This window comes from Mesoplodon bidens (genome assembly GCF_964165515.1).
Source record: "Mesoplodon bidens genome assembly, chromosome: 15".
NCBI lineage: Eukaryota > Metazoa > Chordata > Mammalia > Artiodactyla > Ziphiidae > Mesoplodon > Mesoplodon bidens.
In genome coordinates, this window is record NC_138171.1 from 5,817,651 (window position 1) to 5,844,162 (window position 26,512).

The 26,512-nt window shown below is 43.6% G+C and overlaps 1 protein-coding gene across 1 annotated transcript; it reads left to right on the plus strand.

Moving 5' to 3' along the window:
* Positions 1 to 224: 224 nt before the first annotated feature.
* Positions 225 to 24,737, plus strand: CTCFL (CCCTC-binding factor like; the record flags this gene model as incomplete). Its single annotated transcript, XM_081256474.1, has 10 exons — positions 225 to 764; positions 1,414 to 1,627; positions 5,364 to 5,534; positions 5,843 to 5,976; positions 8,878 to 8,998; positions 9,675 to 9,824; positions 12,231 to 12,391; positions 15,434 to 15,616; positions 24,237 to 24,360; positions 24,613 to 24,737. The coding sequence occupies 10 exons, from the start codon at positions 225 to 227 to the stop codon at positions 24,735 to 24,737; spliced, it is 1,923 nt and encodes a 640-aa protein (XP_081112600.1).
* Between the last annotated feature and the right edge of the window lie 1,775 nt (positions 24,738 to 26,512).

The following is a 26,512-nucleotide window of genomic DNA, read 5'->3' on the forward strand; positions in this document are numbered from 1 at the left end:
TTGGTTCTAGAATCTTCTGGACAAACACCTGCTTTAGTCTCAATCCTACTTAGTCCAGCCCCTTCTAGGCCTAGGCTGAGTTAACTTAGTCCTGAGCCGTGTGAGCCCCAAAGCCTTTTGGGGCTGGAAACTTGTCAGGCCGTGATCAGCCCCAAAGCCTGCAAGGCCGAACCCACTGTGCCCACCCACACGGCTTGCTTCTTTCTCTGACAGACCAAGTCACAATGTCAGGGACCGAGATCTCTGTCCCTCCGGAGCAGTTCACCAAAATCAAAGAACCAGAGCTGATAACAGAAAAAACCCTGGAGGAGGAAGCAGAAGGGTTGTGCAGAGTGAGGGAACACCCAAGCTCTGAAGAGTTAGAGGCCGAGAGCACCCACGGGGCCCTCCAGGCCAAGATCCCGGGGGTCGAGCTGGAGCTCGTGCTGGCCATCCTGGAGGAGGGCGAGAAGCACATCCTGACCCTGCAGACGGTGCACTTGACCTCCGAAGATGCGGAGCTGCAGGACCTGGCACCACAGCACAAGGAAGAGGTGCAGGTGATGGTGCAGCAGGCTGGTAGTGGGTTGCAGTTGCTGGTGTGGCTTGGGGAGGGGTCCCTGCAGAGCCTGCACCAGTGTGTCACCATTAGCATCCAGGAGGAGGTGTACTCGCTGCAGAAGGTGGAGGTGATGCAGTTCCATGTTCTGGAGGAGAACATGGCCGGGGCCAGTGAAGACAGTGAGTGTGCAGTGAGCCTGGCAGAAAGCTCTGGATCTATAAAGGTACAACTGGTTTTAATAAAATGGGGGGCGGGGGAGGAAGCCAGAAAACTATTTTTTAAAGTTACCCTTCATGCAGTATTATGTGTGGACAAGCAGTTTAAAACTTTCAATTTAAAATTAAATACAGTAAAAATATTTCCCAGGAAAATCTTGGGGGACCTCATGTTGTTGGTTTTGTTTTGTTTTTTTGCGGTACGCGGGCCTCTCACTGTTGTGGCCTCTCCCGTTGTGGAGCACAGGCTCCGGACGCGCAGGCTCAGCGGCCATGGCTCACGGGCCCAGCCGCTCCGCGACATGTGGGATCTTCCCGGACCGGGGCACGAACCCATGTCCCCTGCATCAGCAGGCGGCCTCTCAACCACTGCACCACCAGGGAAGCCCCCTCATGTTGTTTTTTAACAGTTTAAAAAGTTACACTAATTAGAATACGATGAGATGCATCGAGTTTTTTAATTGTGCTGTTTCGCCACCGAAACCCTTGATGCTTAGTAATTACAGTTTAAGCATTTTGGGTGCAATGGACAATCTTCTGTGCTTCTTTAATTTGTGTTTTTCTCTATGGATTCTATGGTTTCATCAAAGCAAAGAGTTGAATCAGGCTGTAATTAATAGTATTGTACTTGTTTGAATACCTGTTTTTGTGTATTAGCCTGAGAAAGGTCAGGAAGAGGAACAGCTGCTGGCTGAAGGTGGATTCAGTGAAGAAACAGAAGGGTGGTTTCTTCTTGTGGAAGTGAGACCAGGAGATGAAGGAAGAGATGAAATTGTTCTGACAATTGCAACCTTAAATATTGAGAAACCTGCGCTGGGTCAAGCACACGTTGAAAAAGTCAACGCTGCAAAAAGTCAAAAAAAGGCAAAGGGTAGGCCAGTTCATTTGTAAGAGACTCTTCAAACAACAGGGCTGCTGATTCTCTTCAGGGGAAGGGGATGGCATGGCAGTTGAAGTTTGAAGTGGTTGCCTTAGTCGCTTTCAGAATGTCAGGAAATGGGAGAAATTTTGAACATTCTGTATTGTGAATCAAATCCAAAAGAGTTTTGCATCTTGTGGGCAAATGTTCTGAAAGCATAGAACAGAGGCTTCCGAAAAGGGCCATGCACATAAATAGAAGTTTGGGCCCCATCTGCTCCCTAGTTTGCAGCCCCGGGGGGTTAGGGGGTCTGACAGAGACCAGAGCAAGTGCTTCAGGCCCTGGAGAAGGAAGGAGTGATGCCCAGAGGGCAGCAGAGGTGCCCTTTAAGGGGAGGGGATGTTTAGGTGAGGCCAGGAAAGAGGATGACTCTGACCCTCGAAAAGTATTTGTTCAGCTTTTTAAAAAGTATTAGTTTCTCCCTTATTTAAATCAAGAGAGTCCACCCTTGAAGTCTCAACTTTTAGCTCATTTATAAAAAGTCATATCTGGCCACCCTCGGCTGTTTCCTCCTTCTAGCAACAGCTAGTCAGGGTTAGAAAGAGACTCAGTTTAGAAAGCCACACTGCCACCACTGTCCCTTCTTATGCGTGGTTAACGTTATTCATTTATGCTGATTGCCTCTGGCTTCAGTAGCTGGTTGCATTCGTAACCTTTGCTATATATTAGTTTCTCATATATTTAAATCAAGAGATTGTACCCCCAAATTCCCAGCTCCTAGCTGATTTTCAGGTTTTTTAATATATTCACAATTCTGTGCAAGTGTCACCACTGTCTAATTCCAGAATATTTTTATCACCCTAAAAAGAAAAGTGTACCCATTAAAGTCACTTCTGGGCATTTCATTTAATGGACTCATACCCAGGTAACACGTGGCCTTTTGTGTCTGGATTCCTTCACTTACCATAACGTTTTCAAGGCTCATCCACGTCGTAGCATGTGTCGGTACTTCATTCGTTCACCCCTCAACAACATTCCATTGTATGGATACACACCGTATTCTGTTTATCCAGTGATCTGTTGATCCAGATTTAGGCTGTTTTAACCTTTTAGCTATTGTCCATGGTGCTGCTATGAATATTCATGGACAAGTTTTTGTTTGCACACCTGTTTTCAGTTCTTTTGGGTGTATACCTAGGAGTGGAACTGCTGGAAACTCTATGTTTCACTATTTGAGGAGCTGCAGCTGCACCAATTTACATTCCCACCAGCAATGTAGGAGGGTTCCACTTTCTCCACATTCTCACTATTCTCCATTTTAAAAAACTACAGCCATCCTAGTGAGTGTGAAGGGGTACCCCATTATGGTTTTCATTTGCATTTCCCTAATGACTCATGATGTTGAGTATCTTTTCATGTGTTATTGGCTGTTGGTGTGTCTTCTTCAAAAACGTTTATTCAAATCCTTTGCCCATTTTTAAATTGGTGCCTGTGTTAGCTTCCCAGGGCTGCCATAACAAAATGCCACAAACTGGGTGGCTTAAAACAACATAAACATATTCTGTCACAGCTCCGGAAGCTGGAAGTCTGAAATCACAGTGTTGACACAGCCATGCTCTGTTGGAAGGCTCTAAAAAAGAATATGCTCCATGCCTTTCTCTTAGCTTCTGGTGATGCGGCAACCACGGCATCCTTGGCTTGTAGATGCATCCCTCCGAGTCTCTGCCTCTCTTGTCACATAAAGTTCTCCATGTGTCTCTTTCTGTGTCTCTGTTCTCTTCTTATAAGGGTACCAGTCATATTGGATTAGGACCCGTCCTAGTCCAGTGTGATCATCTGAAATTGTCTTCAAAGACCCTATGTGCAAGTAAGGTCACATTCATAGATATTTGCCATTAGGACTGCAACGGATCTTTTTGGGGAACACAACTCAACCCCAAAACCTTCTATTCCAAGTTTGTTGACTGTTTCATCATGAAAGGGTGTTGGAATTTGTGAAGTGCTTTTTCTGTACCTATTGAGATGATCATGTAGGTTTTTTTCTCCCTTTCTTTTGTCAGTTTGGTGTATTACATTGATTGATTTCCATCTCTGTTCAGCCTCTCTTCCATTACTGTGATAAATTCCACGTGGTCAAGGTGCACAATCTTTTAAATATGCTACTGGATTTGGTTTGCTAGTATGTTGAAGATTTTTGCATCAGTATTCATAAGGGATATTGGTCTATAGTTTTGTTTTGGTGTCTTTTTTTTCAGTATCAGAGTAATACTGGCCTCATGAACTGAGTTGGGAAGTGTTTCCTACTCTTCTCTTTTTTTTTTTTTTTTTAAGAGTTTTAGATGTTAGAGGAGTTTAGATGTTTTTTAAGAGTTTTAGATTGATGTTAATTCTTTAAGTCTGGTCTCCAATGATGCCATCTGGCCCTGGGGGTTTCTTTGTTGAACGTCTTTGGATTAATGACTCAATCTCTTTATTGATTGTAGGGCTATTTAGATTTTCTATTTCTTCTTGAGTCAGTTTTAGTAGTTTGTGTGTTTCTAGGAATTTTCCATTTTGTATAGGTTTTCTAGTTTATTGGCACACATTTGTGTATTCTCTTATAGTCCTTTTTATTTCTGTATGGTTGGTAGTACAGAAATAGTAGTACACTTTGCTTCCCGGTTTTAGTTATTTGACTTATCTTTTTTTTTTTGGTTACAAGTCTAGAGAAAGTGTCATTGTTGGTCCTTTAAAAGAACCAACTTTCAGTTTCATTGGTCCTCTCTGCTGTTTTCTTATTTTCTATCTCATTTATCTTCACTCTAACCCTTATTATTTCTTCCTTCTGCTAGCTTTGGGTTTAGACTTCTCTTATTTTTCTAGTTCCTTAAGATGTAAAGTTATGTTATTGATCTGAAATATTTTTTCTTTTTTAATGTAAGTGTTTACAATTAAAAGTTTCCTTCTGAGCACTTTAGCTATATCCTGTAAGCTTGGTATGCCATGTTTTCACTTTTATTCATCTCAAAGTATTTTACAGTTTCTTTGTGATTTCTTCTTTGACCCATTGGTCCTTTAGGAGTGTGTTGTTTAACTTCTATATATTTGTGAATTTTCCAAATTTCCTTCTTTTATCGATTTCTGACTTCATTCCATAATGGTCAGAGAGCAAATTATTTCTGTCTTTTAAAATTAATTGACACTTGTTTTCTGATTTACCATATGGTCTTTCCTGAAGAAGGTGCCCTATGTACCTGAGAAGAATGTATGTTCTCCTGTTGTTGAGTGGAGTGTTCTATAGCTGTTTCTTCTGTCCAGTTGGTTTATAATGTTGTTTAAGTCTTCTGTTTCCTTGATGATATTCTGTCTAGTTCTCTTCATTGTTGAAAGTGGGGCATTGAAGTCTCCAACTGTTATTGAAGCATCTCTTCCTACTTTCAGTTCTTTCAGTTTTTGCTCCAAGTATTTTGGGGATCTGTTATTAGGTTCATGTATGTGTATAAGTGTTACATCTTCATGATGGTTTGACTCTTTTACCATTGCTTCATGTTCTTATTTGTCTCTTGTAACAATTTTTGTCAAAGTCTGTTTTGTCTATTAGTATAGCCACCCAGCTTTCTTTTGCTTACCATTTACATGGAGCACCTTTTGTTCAGTTACCACATTAGGTGAGAAAAGGATGTGTGTAGTTACTTCGTATTTAAGTGGAACTTGAACACCTAAAGAAAGGTTTTTACAAATACATAAATGTTGTCTCTCCCTCCTGCAGAAGTAAAACGAACCTTCCACTGTGACATCTGCACGTTCACCTCTTCTAGAATTTCGAGTTTGAATCGTCATATGAAAACTCACACCGGTGAAAAGCCCCATATGTGTCACCTTTGCCTGAAAGCTTTCCGTACTGTTACTCTCCTTCAGAATCATATCAACACCCATACAGGTAAACAGCTGAGAGGGATGTTTCCCTTGAATGATGTGTGTTGAGGCTTAGGTAAGAATGCAAATCCATCTGTTTGTATATTAAAATAATACATTTTTTAGACTTTAATTTTGTCTTTTTTCTTCAATTTTTGTTAAAACCATTGGATGTTCCAAAGATTTTTCTTATATCTTTCTGGGGCATTTGTGGTTTAAAGAGCCTCTTAATTTTTAAAGCATTTTGAGACTGAGTGTCATTTATAAGTTATGATTCCCTAGGAAAATTGTGGTTAAATCTTGCTTAAAAGAATAAACTATGTGATTTTACAGGAACCAGGCCCTACAAGTGTGGTGACTGTGACATGGCATTTGTCACCAGTGGACAACTTGTCCGACACAGTCGTTATAAACACACTCACGAGAAGCCCTTTAAGTGTTCTGTGTGCAACTATGCTAGCGTAGAGGTAAGTTCACTCTTAAAGTTTCGTAATGTCGTATTAAGAAGCTGCTGTAAAAGTCATGTTAAGTCAAACTACTAGTAGAATCTCTTGTAACATCTCTGCAGGCAATAATACTCATGTTGTTTCCTAAATTTAATTTTTTAAATGTGATTTCCTTTTTTCTTTGATTACGGACTAGTGAAAGCAGTATGTAGAGCTGTACAAATTACAAATAATCTGTGGTCCTTGAGAAATAATTCTCATATTTGTTAAAAAGTTCTACCCTGCATTCTTTGTAGGACTCCTTCCACAAAATCAAAGTGTATTTGCTCTAACAGAACAGAGATCCAGTCTGAATTTTTGCTGAGATTTTTGAGCTTTCCTCAATGGCACTTGATTCGATGCAAAGCAATGTGCTTAAAGATTTAAACATGGCCATTTCCACTCTTAATGACAGAGGCCAACTTTTTAAATCTTCAGTTATAAGTCGTGTTCATTTCCACTAGATCGGTTTATTTATACCTTCCAGCAGATTTAGCACACCCTCAGTGAAACAACAGAACAGCATATTTACTTTTGAGTGTCACTTTTGCACAATTAATCTTTAAGAACTCCACTATCTAGCAGAGCGCGTGCTGGGTCCTGATTTTGAGCCCCATTGGGAAAGGCCGATACACTTGAATTGAACTGAGTTAAAGGGGATGTGGCTAACGTTTAAATACAGTAGCAATGAAACTGCGTTTCATCAACTAGGAAATTTCACAGACAGGGAAGAATTTGATTCCAAAAAAAAAAAAAATTTTTTTTTTTTGCTATAACTATTTTTTAGAATTATTTGTCATCTGAGTTAAAGGTTGAGACTGTACTGTGAAAACACAAAATGAGGGTTTCAAAGAACAAAGCCATCTGAGAATCCTAAGCCTAGAATAGACTTTTGGTTGGTGTCCTGCCAGTTCTCAGCACAGATTTCCCACGTTCGCTGAGACCCTTCTCCAGGGTCAACCTCGACATATGGACCCTCTGTTTCTGCCATCACCCTGTTTTTTGCATGTTCCAAGTCCTCGCATGCTGGTCTGCACCAAGGGGGAGTGGCCAAAGCCCCCCACCCTGACGCCACCCCTTTACGCATGTGCCAGCAGGGATGTGTGAAGCTGGGATGCAGAGTCCACCAACTTGTGAACTCCCCTCGTGCCCCCTCCTACCTTTCAAAGCCGTCCAGAGAAGGTTTACACACAGCCTTCTTGGATCACGCACAGCACTCAGCTTATCAAACCTCTCACGCTACAATTTTAAAAATTCCTTTTGTTTTGCTTTCCGATACACTCAAAGATATCTTTTTTTCTTCTAAAAATCTAAGCTAAATTTTTTGGTTTGGGTCTTGTTTTCCATTCCGAGTCTTCCTTTGTTCTCGAATGTTCTTTAGGCTTCTGGGTACTTGCCGCACGTTAGGGAACCAGGCCAAGTGGAGCCTTCCTAAGATCACAGACAGGCTGCCGAGGGCTTTCCCACGTCTGTAGCCCAAGCATGGTTCATGACCTCTGTTTCTGCTAAAGGTAGAAAAGAGCCTGAAATAAGTGAATACAGAATAAGAACAGTCCTAGAAGGTCACTACAGTAAGCCAAAAACATGATAAAATGGGCATGTTTGCCTTTTAACTAATTGCCTACGATATGTAATTAATCAAATTAGAATTTATTTTCTTCTACTTAAAAGTTCTTACAAACTGCTACTGTGTAGAACCTATTCTTTTTTATATATATAAATTTATTTATTTGTTTATTTTTGGCTGCGTTGGGTCTTCGTTGCTGTGCTGGACTTTCTGTAGTTGCTGCGAGCAGGGGCTACTCTTCGTTGCAGTGCACAGGCTTCTCATTGCGGTGGCTTCCCTTGTTGTGGAGCACGGGCTCTAGGCATGCAGGCTTCAGTAGTTGCAGCACACGGGCTCAGTAGTTGTGGCACGCGGGCTCAGTAGCTGTGGCTCGTGGGCTCTAGAGCACAGGCTCAGTAGTTGTGGCTCGCAGGCTCTAGAGTGCAGGCTCAGTAGTTGTGGTGCAGGGCTTAGTTGCTCCGCGGCATGTGGGATCTTCCCAGACCAGGGCTCGAACCCGTGTCCCCTGCATTGGCAGGCGGATTCTTAACCCCTGTGCCACGAGGGAAGTTCCCGCGTAGAATCTATTTATTTATTTATTTATTTTTGCGGTACGCGGGCCTCTCACTGTTGTGGCCTCTCCCATTGCGGAGCACAGGCTCCGGACGCGCATGCTCAGTGGCCATGGCTTACGGGTCCAGCAGCTCCGTGGCATGTGGGATCTTCCCGGACCGGGGCATGAACCCGCGTCCCCTGCATCGGCCAGCGGACTCTCAACCACTGCGCCACCAGGGAAGTCCCCGCGTAGAATCTATTCTTAATGGCAAGGAAGGCGTTCCTCCATCCCTGGGCCGTTTAGGGTCCACAGAACTTGGAACTGTGAAGTGCTTCCGACGGATGTCAGTCCATTCAAGAGCTCACGTTTTCAAGTTTCTCTATTTATGCAAGCAAAAAATTTTCTGGCCTCTGCACTTCTGCAGCATGATCTAAACTTTGCAGCTATTGAGAGGCCGTTGTCTTAGAAATGAAAAGAAGATTGTGGATGCCACAGAGCAGCTCGATTTCCATTTTCCTTTGTAAAGTGAAGCTGAAGGCGAGAGTCTCTTGAACCTCCTGCTCACTATTGCCCGAGGGTCTTACACACACGCATCAAATGCAGAGCATCATCCGCCACAGAGAAGAAGAAGCAGTGGCTTTAGCATGTTTTCTTCAGGGTGTGAGGTAGGCTCTGCTGTTAAGATCGGACTCGTTTAGATACCTTTTATAACGCTGGTTTATTGAAGACTCCACAAGTTTGAAGTTTCTGTTGCAATCATTATCTTTCATTTGTTTATCAGGCAAGTAAATTGAGGCGCCACATCCGTTCACACACGGGCGAACGCCCCTTTCAGTGCCATCTCTGTAGCTACGCCGGCAAAGACGCCTACAAGCTGAAACAGCACATGAGGACGCATTCCGGTAAAAGTTTCTCACGCTTAAGGCCAAATAAGTAAAGCGTAGTTTCCTTCTTACAAGTGACCTTGTCAAAGTTATCTTCAGTGCAGAATTAAAGTTCGAACGTCAAAGCGAAGTTTTGACGCAGGAATGTTGCCTTTGCATTTATTTAGTGTTAAGGGAGCATAATTCAACACATAAACACAGCACGTAAATACCCCGTGGTGACCCCACTGTGAAGACTAAACACCGTCAACTATTTGCTCCCATGGGTTTTCCAGGTTTTTAAAAGTCGGCGCCTTAATTCATCCTTCAACGTTAAGGCAAAACAAAAAACAAAGTGTACTGATTACGTCAAGCACTCTCTCTATATTTTGTTGTATAAGGACTCTGATTATGTGTGCCTCTGGGTTCTTTACACCAAAGGTAGGAACTAGGTGTGGGTCTTGAACTGTGAGTACCACCAGATGTTAGGAGAGTCGCCCATCTGGGCTGCTGTCCACACAGCTGGACATCACGTTGTCTGGGCTTGATTTAGGAACCTGGCCCTAGTTGGGGGTTAAACACACACGAAAGGAGTTGCAAAGGGAGTCTTGGGGGGGAAAGAAAGGCTTTCAGCTCCAGGTGTCCTTTGGGGAGCACCAGGGGTTTTGGGGTGAAGCCCCTAGGCGGAAGGTCATTGTTGTCATCCGTGTCCCAGGTGAGAGGCCCTACGAATGCCGCATCTGCCACGCGCGCTTCAGCCAGGGCGGGACCATGAAGATACACGTCCTGCAGAAGCACAGCGAGAACGCCCCCAAGTACCAGTGCCCGCACTGTGCCACCATCACTGCAAGGAAGGGCGATCTGCGTGAGTGTCTTGCGTAGAGAACTTCCTTTAGCTGCCCCGCGGGCCGGCTCTTCGGGAAGCCTGTGGAGCCCTGGGCCTGATCCCAGGGAGGCAGCGGGATTCAGGAGCTGCTCCTGGGTGGTGTTTTTTTTTTTCCGGTCGTCCTGTGGTGCCATCTTGTGGCTAGATCTCATAAGTGCAGTTTCAGAGTCTGGCCCAGGCCCGGTCCAGGTACACAGATGAGCTCTCACGGGCATTTGAGCTCATAAGGGGCTTCCCCGGATATTATTTTATTCCATATTGGGCCTGGTTTTACAGATGACGAAGCGGATAAGGGACAAAAAGCGAACTGCCCCAGAGTCTCGTGACCAGGTGCCAGGAGGTGGCCTGACTGCAGGTTCTGACTCTCTATTAAATGATCTCTCCCGTGACACTCAGCAAATTTTTCTTAAACCCTTGCTGTGACCCTAAACAATTCTGGGAACCAAGGGTGCAGGGGCAAGAAGCAAGACGTGGTTCTTCCCATAAGGAACTTGCTTCAGTAAAAGAGCCCGCTTCACGGGACGTGAAATCTGTACTGTGACAAGGCAAACCCTCCTAACAATACGAGGCACCTTGAGCAGCTCCAAGTGTCAGATTGGGAGCTGGGATTGTATCCCGCCTGCAGGGGAAGCCGGCCCTCCTTAGCCGTGGGCGGTGGTGGGGGTGACGGTGAGTGAGCCAGCCCCTCTCCTTTGTTTCTCTCATTTTCTTCTTTCTAAAACACATAACACTGTGACACTCAGAATATGTGGGCAGAACTAGAGTCCCTGGTTTGCCCAGAGAAATTCTGGAGATGAGAGGCACAAACATTTGCAAACATTTCTGAAAGGGTAAAGGTGTTTAATGAAGTCTTAACTTTGCGTCCAAACCCTTTGTCAGTTGCAAAACAGCCCAGTGAGACCCTGTAGGGCACAAGAGTCTTGAGCCAGTTGCCAAGAAAGGACATTTCGACACCACGGCAAAGAAATACAGGTTACGTCCCACCCAAGTCAGTGGCGCACTCCCTATACCTCCATATACCCGTAAGATGCTTTGTACACAAGCTAAGTCTTCCTTCCTGTCGCTATATGAGACACCAAGCTCTTTAAATGACCGAGGCGGCACGGATGAGGTGTGTACCTCTGCCCTGCAGAGATGTCTTACACAAAGGATCACAAAGCCACCACGCTTTAGACTTCGTTGAGCAGAAATCATCCTAGAGCGCGCCTCTCAAGTACGATGACGTAGGAAAAAACAGAACACTGGCCTCTAACAGAACGTCGGAGCTTTATTTGAAGCCAAAATACAGAAGTTACATCTTTGTTATGTAAAACCATTTTAACATTATCCTAAAAGTCCACCCACACCGTAAGGTTCTCCAAGTGCTTTGTTAAACGAACACGCTAGGTCCAATATACCTTACCTTATGTAACGCTTAACTCTATATGAACGAATATTAAAATGAGATGTCCATGTGGTGTGCCTTTAGAGCAGCAGTCTTTTAGCTGAGACTGATTTTACCTCCCAGGAGACATTTCACAATGTCTGGAAGCACTTTGGTTGTCACAAGTGGGGAGGAAGGGATGCTACGGGCACTAGAGGGTAGAGGCCAGGGATGCTGCTGAACAACAGGACACCCACCCAGGAAGGCATCAGCCAGCCTCAAGTGTTAATACGGGCAGACCTCGTTTTATTGCACTTTGCTTTCTCGTGCTTCTCAGATACCGCGTTTTTTACAGATTGAAGGTTTGTGGCAACCCTGCGTTGAGCAAGTCTGTTGGCACCCTTTTCCAACAGCATTTGCTCACTTCTTGTCTCCGTGTCACATTTTGGTAAATCTCGCAATATTTCAAACCCTCCACCAGCAAAAAGATTATCGCTTGCTGAAGGCTCAGATGACGATTAGCTTTTTTTAGCAGTATTTTTAAAGTATGCATTGTTTTTTAGACATAGTGCTACTACTGCATACTTAATAGACTACGGTATAGCATGAACTTAATTTTTTTTTTTTTTGAGGTACACGGGCCTCTCAGTGCTGTGGCCTCTCCCGTTGCGGAGCACAGGCTCCGGATGCACAGGTTCAGCGGACTTGGCTCACGGACCCAGCCACTCCGCGGCATGTGGCATCTTCCCGGACTGGGGCACGAACCCGTGTCCCCTGCATCGGCAGGCAGACTCTCAGCCACTGCGCCACCAGGGAAGCCCATGAACTTAAATTTTATACACGGTGGGAAACAAGGAAATCCATGTGATTCACTTTATTGTGATGGTCTGGAACGGAACCTGCAATATCTCCGAGGTCTGCCTGTAGTAGCAAGGATGAGAAACCCTATTTGGAGCGTAGGGGAAATAGGCCTCACAGAAAGTAACCCTATTCTCCCACGTGATGTTCTGTTACTCTTTTAGGTGTCCATTTGCTCAACATGCATACGTACAAAGCTGCAGAGATGAAGTGCCGCTACTGTTCTGCTGTCTTCCACGAGCGCTATGCTCTCATTCAGCACCAGAAAACTCACAAAAACGAGAAGAGGTTCAAGTGTGAACACTGCAGCTACGCCTGCAAGGAGGTACTGTGTTTCAGGCACTTTGGGAAGGAGCCGAGAGTTGAAAGCAAGCGTTCTTCAAGTGTGGTTCACAGACCCCTAGAGGTCCTTGAAACCAATGGGGATCATAAGATCAAAATCACTGTTATTAACTAGTTGTAATGCCAACACATTATTTGCCCTTTTCACTAGGTGACATTGGCACTGATGGTGCAAAAACAATGGAGCTGCTTTAATGTGAGTCAGTGCGGCCACACCAAGCAGGACCGCTGTGTTCTTGTTCTTCGTGCACTGGCAGCAAAAAGAAAGTGCAGTTTACTTAAGAGTGTCCTTGACAAAGCAGTGAAAGTTATTCACTTTATTCTGTCTTGACCCTGAATGCTCTTTTTAATAGTCTGCGTGATGAACTACGAAGTTGGCATAAAGCACCTCCGCTGTCCTCCAAAGCATGGTGGTCATCTGGAGGAGGCATCTGTGGGACTTTTGAGTTGCCAGCTCAACTAGCCACTTTTTCATGAATCACTATTTTTTCTTGAAAGAACAGATGACAAACTCTACTTATTCCATTATTGGGTATTTGGTAGACATTCTCTTGAAAGCAAACGAAGTGATCCTGCCATGTCAAGGAAAATGGGTTGCCAAGAAAGCAATTCCCACTTGGAAAATTATATCCATCAGGGTGAACCTGGCAGCTTTCTAATACTTAAGACTTTTCAAATGAGAGTGAAGTGATTTTAAGAAAGCATTTTTAATCGTATATATTCAACACCTAGAAGCTCTTTATAACTCAGTAAGCTGGTGTTTTCCAAATGACCCATCTGTTATTTACAAAATCATGCATGGGTAAAAGATCCATTCAAAGTATAAAAAGATCAACACATTTTAACATAACAAAGCACAAAAAGTTCATTGGTGTGGTTTCAGGCCCCACATTTTAACCAACTTTTAAGAAATTACTTGTTGAATTTTGGTGTAATAGAGAAGAATATCCACAATTATTTGAAAAAAACTATAAAAATTCTGCTCCCTTTCCCAACTACATATCTGGGAGAGCAGATGTTCTTCATCTACTTCAGCCACAATAACACACCCCTGCAGACCGAAGGCAGAAGCTATTTCCTTTGAATAAGGTTGCCAGACTTAGAAACAAAAATAGATAATGACCAGTTAAATTTGAATTTCAGGTAAACAACAAATACTTTTGTATACAAGTATGTCCCAAATAGTGCAATCTTATATATGAGGCGAGACATTCGTTTTTTTGTTTTAAAAAAATAGATAATAGACATTTACAGAAGTATGTTAACATAGTTGATTTGTTGTTATTTTTAAATGAATTGATAAATATTTTTTATATTTTTAATTTCTCAATTGATTTCTAATACAGTCAATATTAATAGATATCATCCCCATAAACAAAAGCTCCTTGGAGTTGGCCATGATTTTTTATGAGTATAATGGGTCCTAAGACCAAAAGCTGAAGAACTGAACAGCGGTTTTGAAGCATTGTGTGCTACTGTGAATATTTTGCCACTGGTCACCAGAGGTGGAGGTCAGTTCTTACTGTGTTTCAAAGTGTGGCTAGAAATAGTATATGCTTTGAATAAAGGAGAGGGAGTTTTTCTCGTAGATTTTGAGCTTTAGACTGTTCGGATGCCTCAGGCTCAAATTTGTGTAAATGAACTAAGAGAGCTTCCTGGAAGATGGATGAGACTTGGGAGGTCGTCCCAGGGAGGATAGAGCCCCAGGTGTTTGGGAAGCAGAGAGCAGACAGGGGTACCTGGAAGCCAGGGATGAGGCCGGAGCACTGCTGGGTGCACTGAGCTGCTTCGGTCCTGCAGAGCAGCCCTCCCAGGTGGACCATGACTCCCAGCAGGAGACCAGGTGATGCTTACCTGGGAGAGAGGGATGAGCTGAAAGGTGTGTGGCGGGGAGGTGTATGTTCATGAGAGAAAGATTGCAGAGAAGACCATCAGTTAGAGCATTAACAGTAATGCAGAAGTGGCCATATATTCCATCTGAATAATCATGCCATTTTAAGTAAAACAAATCAAATGTGTACTTTTGCTTGGCTCTCTATATTCTTGTCCTGACGCCCCAAATGATTTACTCATATAAATCTTAGTTAAAATTTTTGGTGATTTCTTTGCCAAGAACAATTATTTTCACCCAAATGCTTTATTTTTTTAAAAAGGAATTTATTATATTTATTTATTTATTTATGGCTGCGTTGGGTCTTCATTGCTGTGCATGGGCTTTCTATAGTTGCAGTGAGTGGGGGCTACTCTTTGTTGCAGCGTGTGGGCTTCTCATTGCAGTGGCTTCTCTTGTTGCGGAGCACGGGCTCTAGGCATGCGGGCTTCAGTAGTTGTGGCACATGGGCTCAGTAGTTATGGCTCTCGAGCTCTAGAGCGCAGGCTCAGTAGCTGTAGCTCACAGGCTTAGTTGCTCCGCGGCATGTGGGATCCTCCCGGACCAGGGCTCGAACCCGTGTCCCCTGCATTGGCAGGTGGATTCTTCACCGCTGTGCCACCGGGGAAGTCCCCCACTATGCTTTTAAATCGATATGAAGATTTGTAACACTATCAGGAAGTAGCCGGGAAAATGTTTAGATGCTTAATGTCCTTCAGACCCCAAAAGTCTGCTGAGTTGAAACTCTAACAATAGATTTTCAAGTTTGCAGGTTCCATCTGCCCTTTGTAAACTCAGGTCATGGCAAATAATTATAGAAATAGGGCTGCGAACACATAAGCTCTTTTGGAGGGGGAATTGATTACGGTTTCACTCCCCAAGATATGTTCTACTGCATCCCTCCTGGGACTGTAGGACCAGCTGGGATTAATCATGAGCACTTGGTAACCTGATGGGAGGGACTGTGTAAGCTTCTTTCCTAGAGGCCAGACTGCACTACTTCCATGGTAGTGCTGTGTCAAGAATGCGTTTGCTTTGTTTTTTCTTAAAAATGCCCACATCTTTGGGGAGGAAAAAGAAAAAGGTATACAATAAATAACATCTGATGCTAAAAAATTCCTGTCAGCTCAGCCATTTGTTTTCCTTCCCTTCTAGGAACGTCATATGACAGTTCACATACGTATCCACACTGGAGAAAAGCCGTTTGCCTGCCTCTCCTGCAATAGATGTTTCCGACAGAAGCAACTTCTAAATGTGCACTTCAAGAAATACCATGATACAACTTTCGTCCCGACTGTTTACAAATGCCCCAGGTGTGGCAAAGGCTTTTCCCGCTTGGTAAGCTCACTCAAGTCCCAATAAATCCTCCTTGAAAAGATCCCTGTGTCCCAGGCACGGTGTCACACTTGGGCAGTTTTATCCTGATTATAGAAACTTGCCAGGATTTAAGATAGCATCTGCCATGCATTAAGAAAGTGGTTATGAGTTTTTTGGAGTCACAAAACTCTTGAAAATCTTATAAACATGTGGTTTCCCTTCCGTGAAAAAAGACACTCCTGCAGACAGAATCTTGCAAATGGCTTTAGGGAGTTCTCAGACTCCCAAACAATCTACAAAGGACCCCTGCTTTTAGGGTAACATTTTTGAAATTGTCCCTGTGGATTAGATTTAGGCTACTTCACAGAGAGAATGCAATTTTTAATATGTTTTGTAGATATTCTTAGAATAGGACTCTCGGTACTGTGCTCAGAAATACTTACTCTTCAATTTTATTTTTTTTAGGTGTTGTATTAGTTATCTATTGCATAACAAATTACCTCGAGACCTAGTGGCTTAAGACAACCAACATTTGTTATCTCTCATTTTCTGCTGGTCAGGAAGTTGGGAGTGGCTCAGCTGGGTGGTTCTGCCTCTGGGTCTCTTGTGAGTTACTGTCTGGATGTTGTCAGGGGCTGCAGTCATTTGATGGCTTGACTGGAGCTGGAGGTACCGCTTCCAAGATGGCGTGCTCATCATGTCTGTTGGCAGGAGGCTTCAGTTCCTCACTATATGGACCTCTCCGTTGGGCTGCTCAAGTGTCCTCGTGACCAGAGCGAGAGAGAGCAAGGAGGAAGCCACAGTGTCCCCTAATCTTAGAAGTGACACGACCCTACTTCTGTTCATTAGAAATGCATCATATAATCCAGCCCGTACTCAAGGGGTGAGGGGTAAAGTCCCTTTTGAAAGAAAGAGTGCCAAAGAATTTGTGGACATTTTAAAGCCACCACAGATGATTAGCTAGATCCCTAGATGATGTGTGTACTTTATAAAAGTTTTAAATTATCTGAACTTGACTATTTTTATGGAAGAAACTATCTTTTCTCTTAGAAGAAGATGGTAGGGTAGTTGTGTTTTTTGGGTAGTGTGTGGGACAGTTCTGAAGTGTTAATGCTGTTAGTTCAAAATTTCAAACAGAAGCGGTGGCAGTGCTCCAAAAACAATGTCATTCATACTGAGTTAAAATTGTAAATAAGCTGCCCTTTGGTGTGAGAAACAAGAAAGCAGAGAAAAGAGTAAGTCAGCCTCATAGAATCCTTCAGGACATAAAGTCAGAAGTTTTGAAACTTTTCCTTCCATTCAAGAAAGCACATTGGGACTTGCATCTAGAATATAGAAAGAATTTTTACAACACTATAATAAAAAGTTAAATACCCTATTAAAAACAGGCAAAGGATCTAAGTAGTCATTTCTCCGAAGAAAATATACAGATGGCCGATAGGCACATGAAAACATTCGTCACTAAGGAAATGCAAATCAAAATCACAGTGAGATACCCCTAGGATGAGCCATTAGAATGGCTGTGATCAAAGAAGGCAGATAATAAAAGATGTGGGAAAACTGAACCTGTTATACATTGCTGGTGGGATTTTTAAATGGTGAAATCACCTTGTAAAACAGTCCGGCAGTGCCTCAAAAAGTTAAACATAGAGTTACCATATGACCCGGCAATTCCACTTCTAGGCATGTATCCCAAAGAGTTGAAACATATGGCCACACAAAAACCTGTACACAAATGTTCACAGCAGCATTACTCATAATAGCCAAAAAGTGGAAACTACCCAAATGTACATCAACTAACGAACAGATAAAACATGGCCCGCGCATACACTGAAATATTATTCAACCACAAAAAGAAGTGAAACACTGATACATGCTATATAACATGGGTGAACCTTGAAAAAAGGCAGACACAGAAGGCTACATATTATTTGATCCATCTTGATGAAATGTCCAGAACAGGCAAATTCATAGAGACAGAAAGTAGATTAGTGGTTGCCTGGAGCTGGAAGGAGGGGGAATGTAGAGTGTTTACGGTATAGGATTTCTTTCTGAAATGTTCTAAAATTGATTGTGGTGGATAGTTGCACAATTCTGTGAATGAACTAAAAACCTTGAATTATACATTTTAAACAGGTGAATTTTATGGTATGGGAATTATATCTCAGTAAAGATGTTTATAAAAAATAAAGGGATTTCCCACATCTGGTTCCATGTGTAAGGAACTTGGAAGTCACTACTTCATCCTAACAAGTAAAAAACTGAATAGAGTGAAAAATCAACAACTCTTTAGGATCCATAAAAGAGGTGAGGCCACAGGGCAAACCGCTGCCCCCAAGCTTGGAGATACAGACAGGTGAATGCAGGGAGTCCCCTCTTACCTGAGCAGAGACTTAGAAGCAGGAACTGCTGTGGAAGCCAGTGCCGGTGTAGGAAAACCAGAGCTGTCATTGATGAATTGCTGGAGGCTCGGTGTGGACAACTCTGAGTGTTGAAAGGTGCAGGGGGATCCAGACATAGGGGGATCTCCACAATATTGTGAGCTTTACCGCCAGGAGTTTAACAAGGTTCCCACAGCGAATATCTAAAAAAAAAAACACACAAAATCTCCTTCTGCTTCCTGCAGGGGGAGTGGAAAAGGAACCATTCTTCTTACCAAGGCCTGTCCTAGGGGTAGACTAGTTAACCAGTGCCTAATCTGCTGGGGTTTTATCAGAGCCTAACTGACCTGGGGAAGGGAAATACCCAAGTCCACCCCATCCTAGACATTCTGTTCCACCCAAGAGGGGAGAAAAAAGAAACTGAGAAACCACAGCCCAGAGGCACAGGCTCACGAAAAGACTGAGCCCTCAACACAGGCTGGAGAATGCACCCCACACCACCACATTACTAAAGGCTTATTTACAGCAGCTTCTTTTATCCAAAACAAAGAAAAATTCCAAGGCGTGCCAAACAGCAAAAAACACAATTTGAAGAGAGAGAGCAAGCATCAGGAATGGCAGGGATGTTGGAGTTACCAGGCCAGGAGCTTAAAACATCTATGATTCATATGCTAAGAGCGCTAACAGAAAAAGTAGGCAGCACGCAATGTAAGCAGAGCTGGAAATCCAAAGAAAGAACCACAAAGACGTGCTAGAGATCAACAGCAATGTAACAGAAATGAAGAATGCTCTGATGCAGGAAATCAAAGAAGAACTAAATGGAGAAATAGTCCATGTTCATGGACAAGAAAACTCGATATCATCAAGACGTCACCTATAGATTCAAAGCAATTCCTATCAAAATCTCAGCAAGTTATTTTGTGGATGTTGACAAACTGATTCTAAGGTTTACAGAGAGAGCAAAAGACCCAGAATAGCCAACACAGTATTGAAGGAGAAGAATAAAGTTGGAGGACGGATGCTACCCGACTTCAAATAAAGCTTCAGTAATCGAGAGATAGTGCAGTATCGGTGCAAGAACAGACAAACAGATCAATGGAACAGAATAGAGAGCCCAGAAATAGACCTCCGTAGATACGGTCATCTGATCTCTGAGGAAGGACCAAAGGCAAGACAATGGAAAAAAGATAATCTTTTCAACAAATGATGCTGGAACAACTGGACATCCACGTGCAAAAAAAAAAAAAAAGGAATCTAAATACAGACCTTACACTCTTCACAAAAATTAACTCAGAATGGGTCACAGGGAGAAGGGGAAGCTGGGACGAAGTGAGAGAGTAGCATTGACATATATACACTACGAAACGTAAAATGGATGGCTAGTGGGAAGCTGCTGCATAGCACAGGGAGATCAGCTCGATGCTTTGTGACGACCTAGAGGGGTGGGATAGGGAGGGTGGGAGGGAGGCTTAAGAGGGAGGGGTTATGGGGATATATGTATACATATAGCTGATTCACTTTGTCGTACAGCAGAAACTGACACAACATTGTAAAGCAATTATACTCCAATAAAGATATAAGAAAAAAAATGGGTCACAGACCTAAATGTAAAACACAAAACTGTGAAAGTCCTAGAAGATAACATACGAAAAAAATCTAGATGACCTTGGTATGGTGATGACTTTTTAGATAAAACACCAAAGACATGATCCATGAGAGAAAAAACTGATAAGCTGGGCTTCAGTAAAATTAAAAATTTCTGTGAAAGACTGTGTCAAAAGAATGAGAACATAGCTACAAACTAGGAGAAAATATTTACAAAAGTCACATCTGATAAAAGATTTATCCAGAATATAAAGAACACTTAAAACTCAACAATAAGAAAACAACCCAGTTAAAAAATGGGCCAAGGACTTTGACACCTCACCAAAGAAGATATACAGATGGCAAATAAGCATGTGAAAAATTGTTCTCCATCATATGTCATCAGGGAAATGCAAATGAAAACAATGAGATGCCACAACACACCTATTGGAATGGCCAAAATCCGGAACACTGACAACACCAGACGCCACCGAGGAGGTGGAACAACAGAAATTCTTCTTCATTGCTGGTCGCAGTGTAAAATGGTGCAGCCAGTTTGGAAGACAGTTTGGAACTTCCTTACGAAACTAAACCTACTCATACCACACAATTCCACAGTCGTGCTCTTTGGTATTTACCCAAGAGTTGAAAACTTATGTCCACACAAAAACCTACACACAGGTGTTTATAGCAGCAGCTTTACTCATAATTGCCCAAACTTGGAAACAACCAAGACTTCCTTGAGTAGGTGGATGGATAAACAAACTGTGGTGCATCCAGACAGTGGAATATTATTGAGCACTAAAAAGAAACAAGCCATCAAGCCATGAAAAGACATGGAGAGGGACTTCCCTGGCAGTCCAGTGGTTGGGACTTTGCCTTCCAACGCAGGGGGTGCAGGTTCGATCCCTGGTCGGGGAACTAAGATCCCACATGCCTCGCAGCCAAAAAACCAAAACATAAAAAAGAAGCAATATTGTAACAGATTCAATGAAGGCTTTAAAAATGGTCCCCATCAACAATGAGACCCGTGATTGAACACCTGTATAGACCATAACCTCCTGGACTTTGGTGGATTTTGATCCACCTCTTGGATGGCTCATTGTGAGCAAACAGCAGTAAGATGGAGAAGGTGGAGAAGTTTCGTGGTCTGCATACCTTCCTTTTCTTTTCTTTTCCCTCCTCTCCCTTGTCCCTTTCCGACTCCTCCTTCTTTAGTAGATTGTAAGGAAAATGTTAGCATCAGAGAACTAGAATTGGATTCAAAGGGCTTCCAAGAATGGAGAGAAAAGCTTTGGTAGAGGACCAGATAAGTCAAGGGATCTTAACCACACGGCAAGTGTGTGATTTGTCTTGGATGGCACCAGAGTGCTTTTTCTGGAACTGCATCATTTAGACAGTGCCACATATGCTCATTTAACACAAATTTGTGAAAGACTTACTAGGTGCCAGACTCTGTGCTAGCCCTAAGGATGCCGGATTCATAAGATTGGAGTTATATCTTTGAGGATCATTAAATCTATTAGTTCCCTAACATTGTCACTCTTTTTTTGTTGTTACTCTTATTTTTTTTAATTAAAAACATTTTTTAGATAGAGAACTTCTTATTAATTCCCTTTATATAATTTAAAAAGAAGGTTTTTAATGTAATAATTTAGCATGGCATAAATGTTTAGTCATTACAGTTGGAAAATTGTTACTCTTATTTTTAAGAGAAGTTACAAAAGTTAATGGTAATCCGAAACCAACAAAACAATGGCAACAACAACAAAAAAATTAATATCAAAGAAAAACTTCTATTTTGAAGATGTTATCTAGAAAGAGTGACTACTTTAATTAAGTGAAATAATGATTATTTATGGACTTATGGTTACTTATTGGTTTTTGTGTGCCTAGTTCTTTAGAGATCTAGCATGACCAGTGCTGAATACTTCTATTCAACTTGTGATTCCCAAGAAGAGGAATGGGTGTCACTTTCATCTCTTTTGCTGAACTCGTAAATACAAGAAGTGACATTGTTATCAGTACATTATCTTTGTCTAGGAGGACAACAGTATACTTTGAATTAACTTCCTGTGTTAGGAGTTCATAGTATACACAGCAATACAAAATGAACTGCAGCAACTGTGGGGTGAAGGATTATAAGTGTCCCAGATTAATGAAAATGGTGTAATTCTCAGATTTCCCTTTTCTGAACATGAGAGCAGCCGGTTATTTTCCTGTTGAAAATTCGCAGATGTTGTATGACAGCGAGTGGAGTGAATCTATTTCTTCATTAAGAATAGCTATTAGGGCTTCCCTGGTGGTGCAGTGGTTGAGAGTCCGCCTGCCGATGCGGGAGACACGGGGTCGTGCCCCAGTCCGGGAAGATCCCACATGCCGCGGAGCGGCTGGGCCCGTGAGCCATGGCCGCTGAGCCTGCGCGTCCGGAGCCTGTGCTCCGCAACGGGAGAGGCCACAACAGTGAGAGGCCCGCGTATCGCAAAAAAAAAAAAAAAAAAAAGAATAGCTATTAAACTTCTATTTCTTTCCTCTCTAAAAAATATTTGATGGCACAGGCATAAACAAAGAACTACCGACTAAATACTTGGTTTTCATTCTTAGCCTCACAATACACATTGGGCAAAATATAACAATTAGATGGTAGAAACTTAAGTTAATACTTACTTTCAAAGTTATGGGGCAGGACATTTCAAGAATTGGAAGAAATTTTATAAAAATTGTTCATAAAGAAAACCTCAAATTTCTCTTTAGCTTCCAAAATAGTTGAAATTGCAAGATCATGTTTTTGACCATTGCAAAAAAATTGTTTTAAATCAACAATACAAATGTGAATGTTCAAAATCACTCTTTTATAACATTATTAGGACTAAAGGAGAAATCAAGAATAGAATTAAAATTATATTTAAAACTTATGAATAGCACGTGTCCAAACTAATGGGATGCAGCCAAAAACTACAGCTATTCGAGTCCTTTGCATTTCCATTTAAATTTTAGAATTAGCCTGTCAATATTTGTAAAGTTGTAGCTTTAAATGAGTTTATAATACAAAATGTAAAAGAGGAAATAAACATTTAAATTAATATTTTAGAAAGAGCCAAAAAAAAAAGGTCCACATCAAAAAAATCTTCCAAAAAAAAAAAAGACATGGAGGAACTTTAAATGAGCATTAATTGAAAGAAGCCAATCGGAAAAGGCTCCATACTGTATGATTTCAACTCTATGGCACTCTGGAAAAGGCAAAACTGTGGAGACAATAAGACCAGCAGTCGCTTGGGGTTGGGGTTTGGGGGAAGAAAGAATAAGCAGACAACGGGATTTGTAGGGAAGAAAATCTACCTCCCTCTCAATTTTGCTGTGAATCTAAAACTGCTGTTTAAAAATAGACAAATAAATGAAAGTATATCTGGATACTCAAATTCAATTTAATTTTTTAAAAGTATATGATTCACAAACTTCCATTCTTTAGCCCACAGTGGTCCCAGTGTATCTCTATGCCAGAATGTCACAGGGCCACCCCTCTCCACCCTGCTCTGGATTCAGAATACTGGGCACCTCCTCTCTTGAGAAACATTTCCCTGACACAGATGTTTGTTATATTACTTTGCCCCCTGGGCGGTAAATGTCCATATGTTTACTTAAAATCTTACCCCACTTACTTTTTAAAGGCTGGATGTGTTTTTGTTTGTTTTGTTTGCTCATCCAAACTGGTGTCAGGAGTTCTTAACCATGAACTTTGTGAAGTGGTAGGGAGACTGTGTATGGAGATACACATGCCCTTTGCTGGGGAAGGAGCCTTGCTTTTTATCATATTCACAAAGGAATCCTTGACTCCAAAAGGCTTGGCTTTGTATACTTCGTCATCCTATAAACCAGGGATTGGCACACTTTTTTCTGTAAAGGGCCAGAGTAAATATTTTCAGCTTCACAGACCAGTTTCTGCCCCGACTACTCAAGTCTGCTGTTGTAGCTCAAAAGCAGTTTGCCAACCCCTATGGATAAGCATAAAATGGAAGAAATTTAAATACCATCCCCCTCCCCTTACATGTGGATCCTTCCTCTTTCCCCCGACGCACCAGGACAGTCCTGAGCACCACACTGAAGTCTCAATGGAAATTAGGGGTCACATTTTATATAATCAGCATATTTAATGACATGCTGCCAGTATCTTACTTTAGCATATGGACTTAGTGTAAGTGTTCTCACTTATTTTAAGCCATCCTGAGTGTTCATAGACAAAAATATATCGTTACTAGGTTTGATAGGAAAGCTCTGAGCTGCCTTTTTAATTCCAAATGTTGTACAGTCGTAATACCTCCATGCACAGTGGGTCTGGAGGGAAGCTGGCAGGGCAGTAAAATGCCCATGGTATATTACTGACTTTCATAAAATCGAGGGTATATTGAATTTTTCAAGCCTCACTTCAGTAGAAGCAGTCTAGGAAAATAAATTTTGTCTTCTCATTGACGTCCATGACTTTAAAAATAGTTTAAAATAAGCTGGGTTTCGGCTAGACCGAAACACAACAGGAAAGGGTCACCTTTCAAAAAATCATCTTTTTTGTACAAGATTACCCAAGGCGCGCATTCCTCCCCACTTCCCGTCTCTTTAGCCGTGGGTTTTCCACGCCATTCCCAGTGATGCTGGCTTTCCCTGTGCTCTTATTTCTCCGGCAGAGTAACATGAAGAGACACTTGAAAAAGTGTGGCTCCAGGCAAGAAAAGCCAACCGCCTCGGAAAAAGGAAGACGAACGAAAAAGAGGAAGCCGACCATCCCGAAAGAGACGGCCAAGGAAGACGGTACCTCACGTTACATGAATCAGGTTTTATTCTGACGGTGGTTTTCTGGGTGTACGTTCCCCTGGGTGCTGAGCGTTACTGCGCAGGGGACGCATCCAGAAACCCTAAGTGTCCGACCCCAGCAGGCGCCTGGTCCCAGCAGCCATTGCTGCTGCCCCAACGGGCGGGTTGGTGAAGTGGGAGGATGTGCAGAGGAAGTGAGCCTGGGGACCCCGGTGGGCCCACACCCCCCGTCACATGGGGTCCTGGCAGGACGTGAGAGCCAGGCGATGACGCTGCACATGCCCCCGCTGTCCTTGGTCGTGCTGGTGGACCGGCCCTGTGCCTGGCGGAGCTATGGGCCTGTGTCCATCTCCTGGGGCTGCCGCAGCAAATGACCGCACGCTGGGTGGCTTAGAACAACGGGAATTGATTTGCTCATAGGTCTGGAGGCAGAAGCCCTAAATCAAGGCCATCAGCAGGGCTACGCTCCATCTGCACGCTCTGGGTGGGGGGGGGCACCTTTCCTTGCCTCTTCCGGCCTCCAGTGGCCCAGGCGCCCCTGGGCCTGTGGCTGCATCACCCCGTCTCTGCCTCTGTCTGCCCGTGGCCGCATCCCCTGTATCTGCGTCTCACCTTTTCTGTCTCATACCGACACGTGTCGTTGGCTTTAGGGCCTGCCTGGAAGATCCAGGAGGATCTCATCTCGAGGGCCTTCATTACATCTTCAAAGACCCTTGTTCCAAATAAGCCCGAGTCCCGGTTTGGGGGTTAGGATGTGGACGTGTCTTTTGCGGGGCTGCCATTCAACGCACGCCAGGCGTCAGTCTTTTCCCTCTGGCCTCAGGGAGCAGATGTGAGTCCCTAGGTTAACACAGGGGTTGTCCGTGCCCTGTCGGCCCTGTGAATGGTTCTGCTCCATGAGGGGGAGGCCCTGGCTCCTGTGCAGCTGTTCTGTATGTTTTCTGTTCCTTTCGTATGAGAATCTTAGACTTAGAGTGTGATTGGAAACCAAGGCAACCTTCAGCAAAAACAAATGGAAAATGTTTGCATGACATCCTCAGCCTTTAAATTCTCTAGATTTTGATTCCAGCCCCAATCCTGGACTTGTGAATGTTCCCACGGATAGCTGGAAGCCTCTTCCTTCCTTCAAGGGTTGTCAGATAAAGTGGAGGACACGCCCAGTTAAATTTGAATTTCAGATAAACAATGAATAACTTTGTCGTATGAGTATATCCCACACACTATCTGGGATAAACTTATGCTAAGCAATGATTCAGTGTTTATCGGAAACTCACGTTTAACAGGGTGTCCTGCAGTCCGTCCTTTTCCCCCTCTGTGCAGCGTCCCTCATTGCAGTAACTGTCCACATGCCAAACTCCCTGGTTCTTTTTCCACGTCTCACCCACCTGGCAAAGCTCAAACCCTGGAGGCATCGCAGGAGCCAGGTCCTGGAGGGCGGGTGACCTGGCAGGACCTAGGGGTCCTCAGTCGGTGCACAGCTGCCCAACTCAGAACCACCCAGAATCGCACCCACAGCCCATCTCTGGAGCACTGGCAGGACCTAGGGGTTCTCAGTTGGTACACAGCTGCCCAGCTCAGTTAGAACCATCCAGAATCACACCCACAGCCCATCTCTGGAGCACCTGTTTTATCTCCTGCAGGAGTTAAGGGACACGTGGTCCCTTTTACCCTGAGTGCAGCCCCACACCGCAGGCCTTCATCCCGTCCGCCAGTGGAGAACTGGATGGCAGAGGCCACAGCCCGCCCCGGGCTCCCGTGGACACCCCGTGGCGCCTCTGCCTGGCACCTCTCCCACCTGCTCACCCCTCCACGTTTCTCTCCTCCCTCCCCAGTGGCCAGCTCGTCCGGTTCAGCCAGATCCTTCTCGCCAGCCTCAAATATACTTGTGTCTTGAGAAAAAATAAATACACTGGCAGGACTCGCAGCTCCACTTGGCTCCCTCTTGTTCCCATGGACTCCCCTCTCCCCTGGCCCCTCGGCCCCTCCACTGGGCTTCTAGCCCCATCACGCCACCCGAGGTCACTGCGTTCCGCCGCCTCTCCCTGCTTTCCGTGGCCCTCGCACTGCTGACCGGCCATCTCTTGACCTCCAGACCCACTTGCTACAGGCGGAGCCTCCTGGCGTTTCTCCTGCCCCTCTAGCTGCCCTC